General features: G+C 35.8%; 1 protein-coding gene across 1 annotated transcript in view; it reads right to left on the reverse strand.

Annotated features, from left to right (window-relative positions):
* Positions 1 to 12,500, reverse strand: part of LOC148939225 (uncharacterized) — a 329,493-nt gene that overhangs the window by 215,620 nt on the left and 101,373 nt on the right. Inside the window, exon 3 of the mRNA XM_089106790.1 lies at positions 457 to 582. Within this exon, the coding sequence (XP_088962916.1) occupies positions 457 to 582 (126 nt within the window). The remainder of the gene's footprint in view (positions 1 to 456; positions 583 to 12,500) is intronic.

Consider the following 12,500-nt stretch of genomic DNA (forward strand, 5'->3'; position numbering starts at 1 on the left):
GACTAAATTATTGCTTTCCTGTCTGTTTCATTTAAAAATATAGAGCAAATTATATAATAAAACTTTGTTCTTTTTTTATTAAATATATAAGAACTGTGTATCTTAATCATAATGTCATTTGGTTAGGTATATATTTTAACTAATGAACGGACATCCGGCCTATCCCTTCTTCTGAATAAATAGCTTTTGTTAATTTAATATCTTCAGATTAGAAATAATTTAAATCAAAAAGTATTTTCAAACTAGGGGAATGCTTAACAATCGTTTAAACATAAACTTTGCTTTGTATGTTCAAACTGAAAGCTAGGTATATCCTTTGAGAAATCCTTCCATGATTTTGAAAACTCAAGATTGAAAAATTGCACTCTTTTTTGTTTTAACCGAAACAAACTGCAAAACTAGTTAGGGGTATACTCTTAAAATATTTTCCAGACAATATAACCAAATTGTACGAACCTATACACTCGCTCCCGGACTGTTGATAACCATCTAGGCATAAGCAATTATAGCCTCCAGCAAAGTTGTCACATTGTTGATTTGTACCATCACATATATTTGGCAATGAATCACATTCGTCAATATCTAGAAAAAAGATATATATATAAAAAAGAATACTATAAAATGAATTATGACTGAGTTTTGAACTTAGGAGATTTTAATACCCTAAAAGTTCGGAAGTGATAGCCTTAGTTTTTTTGTGGAATAGAAAACAGACAACCTTTGACAATAGAGATATGCCTAGTTCCTTTTTATTTAGTTTTACCCCTCAGCTTCATACGGAAGCTTCAAATTAATGCATTATTCTGTTCCTGAATAAATAGTGTCTGTGCCTTTGAATGCACTTAAAACGCTCTTGAAATAATTTGACATGAGTAGTAGTAGCAGTAGTGGAGGTAGTAGAGTAGTAGTTGCAGGAGCAGTCCTAGTCTCATTAGTAACACCCAGGGCGTTACTAGCCAAAATATTGGGATAGGGGGAGGAAGAGGAAGCGAGGGATCTTATCGACTGGCTGGTCATTTTACTGACTGTTTTTTCAATAATTAGCATAATGCCCCTTTCGAATACGATACGTAAAACTAATGCGCGATTCGGTAAAACCACTGTATTTACCGACATAAATTGAGATTTTCACTATTTTATATGTCATTTCACTATTTTCTTGCTCTTTATTTATACAAATGGAAAATTGTGGCACCATCTGTAAAGTCACTGCAGGAGTCGGTAAAACTGCTCTGTTTACCAACCAAGTTCGAGAATTTTGTAGATGTCATTTATATCAGTCATTTTGTTATTTTATATTTAACCGAACAAAAATATTTGGTGGCTTCGGAAAAATCGTGATTTTTCACCTCACAATTTTACCGACTCATTTATTTTTTACCGAGCGTTGAAAAACAGTTTTAGGGGGAGGGTGCTGGAGGGCGCTTCAGAAAATTATATCCCAGGAGTAAGAAAAATTAAATTCGGTGATGTAGATCTTTGTCTCGAAGGAGTTGTCGTAGAAACTTTGAAAATGTCTCATTAGATTGAAAATTGGAATGGCTAGTGCCCTTTTTAATAGTCGAAAGTGATTGGAGGGCAACTAGCCCTCCACCACGCCCATCATTCCCCCAAACTCATCCAATCAAACTTTTGAGAATGCCATTTTGTTCAGCGTAGTTGGTTTCCAGATAGAAAATATCTTTTTGAGGAGGAAACTCCCCCACAACCCTTGGGGCAAGGGTTTTAAGTTATGCCCTGAGGGTATATAAGAACGATGTTGGCAGAACGTATAATTTTTTTTCCTGTAGAGCAGGGCACTTTGTATCGAAGAAGTTGTCGTATAAACTTCAAAAAGGGCTCATTCAATTGGAAATTGGAGTGGATTGTGCCCTTTTTAATAGTTGAAAGGATTGTAAGGCAACTAACACCCCTTCCACGCCCACCATTTCCCAAAACACATCCAATAACAATTTTTAAATAGCCATTTTGTTCAGCGTAATTGTTGATTTCCAGATAGAAATTATATTTTTGAGGTCGACACTCCCTCACAGCCCTCAGGGCAAGGGTTGTAAGTTATGCCCTGGGGGTATATAAGGTTTTTATAGAACGTGTTGTCGTAAAAACTTCAAAAAAAGCTCATTCGAATAGAAATTGAAATGGCAAGTGTCCTTTTTAATATTCGAAAGTGATTGGAAGGCAAATAACACCCCTTCCACGCCCACCATTTCCCCAAACATATCCAATAAAAATTTTGAGATAGCCATTTTGTTCCAGCAAGTTTTAAGTTCAGGAAATTATACCTTTGAGCAGAACACTCCCCCCACAGTCTTCAGGGCAAGGGTTATAAGCTATGCCCTTGTGGCATATAAGGTTTTTATTGAAATCTTTGTCGTATAAACTTGAAAAGGGGCTCATTTGATTGGAAATTCAAACGGCTGGTGCCCATTTTAATAGTAAAAAGTGATTGGAGGGCAATTATACCCCTCTGACGCCCATTTTTTCCCCAAACACATCCAATCAAAATTTTTAGATAGCCATTTTATTCAACATAGTTGAAAGTTTAGGAAATTAGGTCTTTAGGGATTACAGCCCCCCTCCCCCACAACCCTCAGGGCAAGGGTTGTATGTTATGCCCTGGGAGCATGTAAGGTTTTTATAGAAAGCGATGTTGTAAAAACATGAAAAAGGGCTCATTCGATTGAAAATTGAAAGGGTTAGTGCCCTTTTAATAGTTGAAAGTGATTGAAGGGCAACTAGCCTCCCTCTCACCCCCACCATTTCCCCAAAAATATCCAATCAAAATTTTGAGATATGAATTTTGTTCAACATAGTTGAAAGTTCTGGAAATTAGGTCTTTTAGAATAATAACCCCCTCAGAGCCCTCAGTGCAAGGGTTGTAAGTTATGCCCTTGGGGGATATAGGATTTACATAGAAAGTTATTGTAAAAATTTCAAAAAGGGCTTATTTGTTTGGAAATTAAAGTTGCCCTTTTTAATAGTTGAAAGTGAGTGGAGAGTAATTGACTCCCCCCTCACGCCCACCTTTTCCCCAAACAGATCCAATCAAAATTTTTAGATAACCATTTTGTTCAACGTAGATAAAAGTTTTGGAAAATAGGCCTTTAAGGATGAAAACCCCTCTCCTCTCCACACAGCCCTCAGGGAAAGGGTTGTAAGTTATGCCCTGTGTGGATATAAGGTTTTTATTGAATTTGTTGTCGTAGAAACTTCAAAAGGCCTCATTCAATTCGATATTGAAAAGGCTAGTGCCTTTTTTAATAGTTGAAAGTGATTGGAGAGCGAATAACGCCCCTCTCACTCCCACTATTTTCCCAAACGCATCCAATCGAAATTTTGAGATATCCATTTTGTTCAACGTAGTTGAATGTTCTTGAAATTATATCTTTTAGGATGATAACCCCCTCAGAGCCCTCAGTGCAAGGGTTGTAAGTTAAGCCCTGGGGGCATATAAAGTTTATATAGAAAGCTGTCCAAAAAGGGGCTCATTTGATTGGAAATTGAAATTGCCCTTTCTAATAGTCGAAAGTGAGTGGAGAGTAATTAACTCCCCTCTCACGCCCACCATTTTCCAAAAAACATTCATTCAAAGCTTAGAGATATCCATTTTGTTCAACGTAAATGAAAGTTCTAGAAATTATGTATTTAAGGATGACAAACCCCCAGAGCCCTAAGGGCAAAGGTTATAAGTTATGCCCTGGGGGTATATAAGGTTCTTATAGATAAAGTTGTCGTAAAACTTAAAAAGGGGCTCATTCAATTGGAAATTGAGAGGGCTAGTGCCCTTTTTAATAGTCAAAAGTGATTGGAGGCTAAAACAATACAAACGATTGTGCATTTTCAGTTTAATATACATATTCTGATATTTAGTAATCAAAATTTTAATATTATTTGATTTATTAAAGTTATAAAAGTAAAAACATGTGTATTTTTTTCAGTAAAGAGCAAATTTTGTTCTGGCCTTGGGAAGGCATAGGGGTTTTGAACCCAATTTATGTTAATTTCTGCTTGTTTTGAGTTTGACTCGGTTATTTATTGTAATTTCTGTTCGTTTTGGGTTTAATTTATTTATTGATGCTGATTTGTGGTAGTTTCACGCTTGGTAGATTATTTGATTTTATTTTTGCTCATTTTTTCTTTAATGAAGTTCTTTACTTTTCTATGAAAAACCTATTTTATTGAAAAAGACTTTTAAAGTAATTGATGTTAAAAGTGAGGATCACCATCTATTACTGTGTAGGGTTAATTTAAAACTGAAATTTTGGCAGGGTAACTACCTTCTGGGAAGGTATGGTGCTAATAGACTCAAAGATGACAATTTGAGAGAAGCTTTTTAGGAACACAAACTTGAATACTAAACTGCAGAGTTTAAAACTTGACAATGTAGAACATGGATGGAGTAATTTTAGAGAAAAATAATTTGTAAATTTGCTGCTGATGTCTTCAGGAATAAAATTAGAAATGCAGCTAATAATATTAATGAAAATGCTTTGTGTTTAATAGAGAGAAGAAGGGGTTTGTACAAGAATTATTTGAGTGATAGATCATATAAAATATTAACTATGGAAGTATGAAGTAGATACCACGGATAAATTTGCCAAGGATCTGGAAAATGCAGCTAGACAACATAATAGTAAACTATTTAACTGACATGTTAATAGATTTAGAGGGAGTAGTCATTATTGACTTGTCCTAGCTAAAGATAGAAACAGGGGAGCAAATAATTGATATGGAAAGAACTAGAGAGACATGGGCAGAACATTTTGTGAACATTCTAAACCAGAATAGAGATATAAAGGAAAAAAAATATAGAGGAAAATGAAAAAGTTTGCGACACCTTGGATGTGAAGGAAAATTTATTTTGTGAGAAAGAGTTCGTGACAGTACTAAAAAGACTAAAATATAATAAGGCCCCTGGTGCTAATAGTGTGGTAAATGAGTTTCTTAAATATGGTGGCCATGAGTTTAGAAATAAGTTACTGAAGAATAAGAACGTGATTTTTGAAAAATGAGAAGTGTGACATTTTTTAAAAATGATAAAAATGACAAAGCACTTTGAAGATGCCTTGACACTTTCAATTCAGACCCTTATTTTTTTCTAAGATATTGTTAACACACCTTCCTGACAATCTTAGGTTCAAATAGTATCTTTTCCTTTAGCTCAACTTCTCCGATAACATTCTCTGATTAGTTAAACGCAACACACATAGCTCTTCCTGGGATATTGTATATACATCCTTTCTACAATCTGGATGTACATAATACCTTTTGATTTATATTACACACCCTCAGTTCTCCCAGATAGTTAAAGCTTAATGTCCCGTAATGTCCTAAAATTTTGTATTTGGGACATTATGACAACCTAGATACACTTAAAACCATTTAATTTAGTTCAACAGCAGCAGAAGTAGTAACAGTAGTAATCGCAGTAGCCCTAAGAGTCTTGATTTAATTAATTAGAAAAAAACTTTCCGAAAAATAAGTTTTTCAAAGAAAAATAAAGGCCATTTTAAACTTAAGCAGATACAAATACCTTTAGCAGATACAAATACCTTTTAAAATTCAAACTCAAAACGACCAGAAAATAAATAAACAATCATAACAAGAACTTACAACAAGTAATAATATAAATGAATAAATAGATCTTAAAGCAAGTAATGCTTAGATTGAATATGAAAATGAAGTTTAAAACGAAAAAAATATTTCGTATTGAAGTATTAATGAAACTTAAAACGAACAGAAATTAGATAAACAATCAATGCAAACAAACATGCAATAGATATTAATGTAAATTAATAAATAAATCTTAAAACGAGTGAAACTTAAATTGAATATGCAAATCTAGCTTGAAAAAAACAAAAATCAGCACAAACAAGAGTTTGGGTATAACCCCTTTCTCTTACTGTAAAAGTCTAAAACCTACTGCGTCATTGGCGCTTTACTGAAAACCAATTTTATGCCGAATATTTTGTTTTGTACTTAATATTGAAAATAAACATTAATATTATAGCAACATTTTGAACTGATGAGCTTTCAGCAATTAATATCATTATACATCAAATATTCAGTTTATTTTATTAGCTCTTTTAAAGTTGTTAAAGACGATTATAGTTTCACTGCTAACAAGTTTTTGGATACTGCCTTCATTCCTAACTGTAAATAAAAACCAAAAGCCTACTGCGTCATTAGCGCTTAAATGAAAACGGATTATGTTACAAACATTTTCTTTTACAGTTCTTACAGTATTGAAAATGAAATACAACCATAGTGAAATAAGTTCTTCAACAGATGAATATTTCAACAGTTGATATAATTTTATATCAAATATTCAGTGTTGGGTTGTTTATTCTTTCCAAGAATGTTCAAGACGCATATAATTTTCAGTAAAGCGCTAATGACGCAGTAGGTTTTACACTTTTACAGTGAGAGAAGGAGGTCTTACCCAAACTCTTGTTTGTGGTAGTTTTTGTTCGTTTTCATATTCAATCTAAGCATTACTCGCTTTAAGATCTATCTATTCATTCATATTATTACTTGTTGTAGGTTTTTGCTATGATTGTTTATTTAATTTCTGCTTGTTTTGGGTTTCATTTATTCTTTGATAGTAATTTCTGGTCATTTTGAGTTTGAATTTTAAAAGGTATTTGTATATGCTGAGCTTATGTTTAAAATGGCCTGTACTTTTCTTTGAAAAACTTAGTTTTCAGAAAGTTTCTTTTAATAAATTTTTGTTCGTTTTTGATTAAAAAAATTTTAAGTTTTTAAAAATTCCTTATTTCAAAATCAAGCTTAAAAAAAAAAAAAATCAAAAATTCATCAAAGTATCAAAACTGATATCAAAATAACAATATCAAAGTAAAAAAATGGGTTTGTGTCAACCTTGGACTTTTTATTATCTGATCTTTGAACTATTTTTAACAAAATTGCGATCTCAAAATTTTTATCGGATGGGTTTGGGGAAAAAGGGCGTGGGGGACTAGATTAAGCTTCGATCTCTTTCGACTCTTCTAAAGTGATCTAGAACTTTCTATTTTCAATCAAATAAGCCCTCTCTGAAGTTTATACGAGTATCCCTTCTATAAGAACTACATATATCCCCAGAGTATAATTTACAACGCCTACCGCTGGGGAGTTGTGTCGACCCTGGAGTTTTAATATACGATGATTGAACTATTTTTATTAAAATGGTCACCTAAAATTTTTATTGGTTGGGTTTGTCCAACCGATACACCCAAAGGAGTGGAGGGCGGGAAGGGCTAGTTGCCCTCCGATCTTTTTTTACTCTGGGAAAATGAACCACAACTTTTAATTTCCATTAAAATGAGCCATCTCTGAAGTTTATACGAGCATACCTTCCATAAGAACCATATATACCCCCAGAGCAATGCTTACAATGCCTGCCTCGGCCCTGGGGGGGGGGGCTTGTGTCGACACAGGAATTTTTCTTATCTGACCTTTGAACTATTTTTAACGAAATGACTATACGTAAAGGAGTTTTTGTTATATGATCTTTGAACTATTTTTAACAAAATGGCTACCTCAAATTGGAGGGGGGCAGTTGACCTCTGATCACTTTTGACTCTTAAAATGGGCACTAGAACTCTTGATTTCCCATTGAATGAGCCTCCTTTGAAGTTTATGCGACGATCCCTTCTATATGCCCTCCAATCACTTTTGAAACTTAAAAAGTGAATTAGAACTTTCAATTTCAAATCAAATGAGCCCTCTAGGAAGTTTATACGAGCATCCCTTCCATGACAACCATATATGCCCCCAGGGCATAACTTACAACGTCTACCCCAGGACCCTGGGGGGCTGTGTAGACACAGGAGTTTTTCTTATCCGACCTTTGAACTATTTTTAAGAAAAGGTCTATCTCAAAGTTTTCATCAGATTGGTTTTGCGAAAGAAGGCGTGGGGCTGGGGGGTGGGGGGGGGGGTGGGGGCTACCTGGCCTTAGATATCTTTTGACAATTAAAAAGCGAGCTCGAACTGTCAATATCCAATCAAATGAGACCTCTGTGAAGTTTATATAAGCATCCCTTTCATACGAACAATATATACCCAAGGGCATAACTTGCAACGCCTGCCCCAGGGCCCTGGGGGTTGTGATGACACCTGAGTTTTTGTTATCTGACTTTTGAGCAATTTTTAAATTAATGGCTATCTCAAAATTTTTGTTGGATGCATTTGGGGAAATAGGGGCTTGGGCAGGGGGGGCTAGTTGCCCTCCAATATCTTTTGACTCTAAAAAGCTGGACTAGAACTTTCAATTTCCAATCAAATGAGCCATCTCTTTATTTTTTACGAGCCTCCCTTCAATAAGAACCATATATTCCCCCAAAGCATAACTTACAGCACCTGCCCTTGGGCCCTGGGGCTGTGTTGACCCCTGCATTTTCGTTATGTGGTCTTTGAACTATTAAAAAAAAATATCTTAAAGTTCTTTCCAGATGGGTTTGAGGAAAAAAGGGCGTAAAGCGGGGGGGGGGGGCTAGGTGCCATCAAATCTCTTTTGACTCTTAAAAAGTGAGCTAGAGCTTTCAATATCCAATTAAATGATCTCTCTTTGAAGTTAACACGGGCACCCCTTCCATAAGACCCATATATGCCACCAAGGCATAACTTACATCGCCTTCCCCCGGGCCCTGGTGGGTTTTGTCGATACCAGAATTTTTGTTATATGATCTGTGAACTATTTTTAACAAAATAGATATCTTAAAATTTTTAGTGGATGCATTTGGGAAAAACGGGTTTGGGGGGGGGGGAGCCGGATACCCTTCAATAGCTTTTGACACTTAAAAAGTGAACTAGAACTTTCAATTTTATAATCAAATGATCCCTCTCTGAAGTTTATACGAGCATTCCTTCCATAACAACCATAAATGCCCCCAGGGCATAACTTATGACCCTTGCCCCGGAAGACTGTGGGGGGAGTGTCCTGCTCAAACATGTAATTTTCAGAACTTTCAACTACGTTGAACATAATGGCCATATCACAATTTTGATTGGATGTGTTTGGGGAAATGGTGGGCGTGGAAGGGGTGTCAGTTGCCTTAAAATCACTTTTGGCTATTAAAAAGGGAACTAGTCATTTAAATTTTCATTCAAATGAGCCCTTTCTGAAGTTTCTACTAAAACTTTGTCTATACAAAACCTTATGTGCCCCCAAGGCATAGGCTAATTTATAACCCTTGCCCTGAGGGCTGAGAGGGGGTGAGTTGTCATCCTCAAAGACTTAATTTAAAGAACTTAAAATTACGTTTAATAAAATGGCTATCTCAAAATTCTTATTGGATGTGTTTGGGGAAAAGGCAGGCGTGAGTGGGGGGCTATTGCCCTCCAATCATTTCCGACTATTAAAAAGTGCACTAGCCCTTTGAATTTCCAATCGAATGAGCCTTTATTGATGTTTCTACGACAAAGCTTTCTATTAAAGCCTTATATACCCCAAGGGCATAACTTAAAACCCTTGCCTTGAGGGTTGTGGAGGAGTGTCCTCCTCAAAAACATATTTTCTATCTGGAAATCAACTACGCTGAACAATATAGCTATCCCAAAATTTTGATTGAATGTGTTTGGGTGAATGATGGGCGTGGGGGGGGGGGCTAGTTGCCCTCCAATCACTTCCGACTATTAAAAAGAGTCCTAGCCCTTTGAATTTCTAATTCAATGAGCCTTTTTTTAAGTTTCTACGACAACACCTTCTATAAAAACTTTATATGCCCCCAGGGCATAACTTAAAACCCTTGCTTTGAGGGTTTTGGGGGAGTATCCTCCTCAAAAAAATATTTTTTTTATCTGGAAATCAACTACGCTGAACAAAATGATTATCTCAAAATTTTGACTGGATGTGTCTGGGGGAATGATGGGGATGGGGGGGGATAGTTGCCCTCCAATCACTTTCGACTATTAAAGAGGGTACTAGCCCTTTGAATTTCCAATCGAATGAGCCTTTTTTGAAGTTTCTGCGACAACGCCTTGTATAAAAACCTTCTATGCACCTGGGCATAACTTAAAAGCCTTGCCCTAAGGGTTTTGAGGGAGTGTCCTCCTCAAATACACATTTTCTATCTGGAAATCAACTACGCTGAACAAAATGAGTATCTAAAAAATTTTGATCGGATGTGTTTGGGGAATGATGGGCGTGGGGGGGGGGCTAGTTGCCCTCCAAACTCTTTTGACTATTAAAAAGAGCACTAGCCCTTTGAATTTTCAATCGAATGAGCCTTTTTTGAAGTTTCTACGACAACGCCTTCTTCAAAAGCCTTATATGCCCCCAGGGCATAAATTCAAACCCTTGTTCTGAAGGTTGTGGGGAAGTGTCCTCCCCAAAAACATATTAATAATCTGGATATAAACTACCCTGAACAAAATGGCTATCTCAAAACTTTCATTGGATGTGTTTGGGAGAATGATGGGCGTGGGAGGGGGGGCTAGTTGCCCTCCAATCAGTTTTGGCTATTAAAAAGGGCACTAGAACTCTCGATTTCCAATCGAATGAGCCCCCTTTGAAGTTTCTACGGTGACCCTTCCTTATGATTTGCCTCTGGGGAAAAAAATAATAATAAACAATAATAAAACATTGGAGCCGTATGGCCTGTACTATAGGCAACGCTATAGAGTTGCCTCTGATACCCTCAGATGCTCTTGAGATACTGCTACTGTTCTGTTTTGACAATCTGCTTGGACAAAGTTCCTTTTAATTTTGTTTTAATATCAACATAAACTTCCCCTATATGTTTCCATTTAATACCCTTTCGTATTACTGAGATATTGCCCCTATGCCATTCTGACAGCTTAAATGTACTTCAACTCTTTTTAGCTCCCTAGTAACAAAAGTTGCAGTATAAGTAGTAGCAATCGCTCTGAAGTTTGACAACGTTTGACAACCGTCAGCACACCCATAGTTTGTTTGATTTAGTTTAGCATCATTATTAACACTCCCTGAAAGTTTCACCTTAATACCATTAGTCACAGTAGTGGCAATAGGACACATAAACAAATATTGTATATGTGTTCAATATTCTCCTCTTAACATTCCTTGAAATTTTCCCTTTAATACACTAAACCTTAGGAGAAGTAGTAGTAGCAATAGTGAGAGAATTAGCAGTTATAAGAGTAATAGCAGTAGTTTATACGTGGTGCCCTTTAGTTTGTTCAACACATGCTGAAAGTTTCCTTGGACATTCCTGAGACATTGCTGATATGTTATATTACAACCTGCATGCCCACAGTGTGTTTTGGTTTAGTCAAATATTCCATCAAAAATTCTTAAGAATCTCACCTAAATATCCTTAGCCTTTGAAGTAGTAGCAGCTGTAGCAGCTGTTAGAATAACAGCAACAGCAATAGCAGCAGTAGTAGTAGCAGTAGTAGTAGTAGTAGTAATAGTAGTAGTCATGGTAGTAGTAGTAGTAGTCATGGTAGTAGTAGTAGTAGTAGCACAAGAATTGGTAGCATTTCAGTTTAATTATTTGTAACTCTACAAACTTTACCTTTTTATTATTTCCACAGCCCTCTGAACTTGCCCTGACAGTTTCAATTCAATACTCAACACCGTTCTAGGGAATTTGTTTGATATTCTTAATACCTTAGCCATAGAAGTAATAATAGCAGCAGCAGTAGCAACAGGATCAGCGGTAGTAGTAGAAGTAATAGTAGTACTAGCAGAAGTAGCAAGATTATTTGCAAGTCGTAGTAGTAGTAGTTGTATTAGTAGTAGTGTTTGTAGTAGAAGTTGTATCAATAGTAGCAATACTAGTAAATAAATATTGCCTTTTGGTCATTTGAACTTCCCCCTTATCATGCCCTGAAAGTTTTGATTTAACACCCTAAAATGTTCTTGAGACATTGCTGATTTGCCCTTTTAATGACCTGCAGTCAAATATTATATTTTTAGTTAGTTCAATATTCTTTCAATATTTCTTGAAATTTTTATCGTAGTACACTTAACCTACCGCAGTAACCCCAGAATTAGTAATTCTAGTAGCAGTAGTCACAATAGAAGTAGTAGTAGGAGTAGTTTTCATATGGTACCTTTTGTTTAGTTCAACATCAACCGTGACATTCTTTGTAAGTTTCAACTTAACGCTGTTACTCGTTCCTAAGTATTGCTTGTACACCATTTGAGAACATTCATAGACACAGTGTAACTTAGTTAGTCCTATCGGTTTAGGGTTAGGAGCGACATTAAAACTTAAAACAAACAGAATTTATTACGTATACGGGGGGGGGGGGGGTTTACCCCTCTTCGTACTTTGCTCTTTGCGCTAAAGTTGTTTTTTAGTAGTTTGAAAAGAGCCATTCTAATTAAACGGTGTTTGCGATTTAGTCATTCTTAAAAAAAGCGACAAAATTCGTACTTTACCGTAAAGAGCGAGCAATTGACAAGGGGGGGACTCCACAAATATACGTAATAATTCTATTCGTTTAAAGTTTTAATGTTGCTCCTTACTTTCAGTAGAAACAGCTTGTTTCTTTCTTTATTTAATTTTTTT

The sequence above is a fragment of the Artemia sp. Qi Xiang Cuo genome, chromosome 21 (genome assembly GCF_049724085.1).
Source record: "Artemia sp. Qi Xiang Cuo chromosome 21, ASM4972408v1, whole genome shotgun sequence".
Lineage (NCBI taxonomy): Eukaryota > Metazoa > Arthropoda > Branchiopoda > Anostraca > Artemiidae > Artemia > Artemia sp. Qi Xiang Cuo.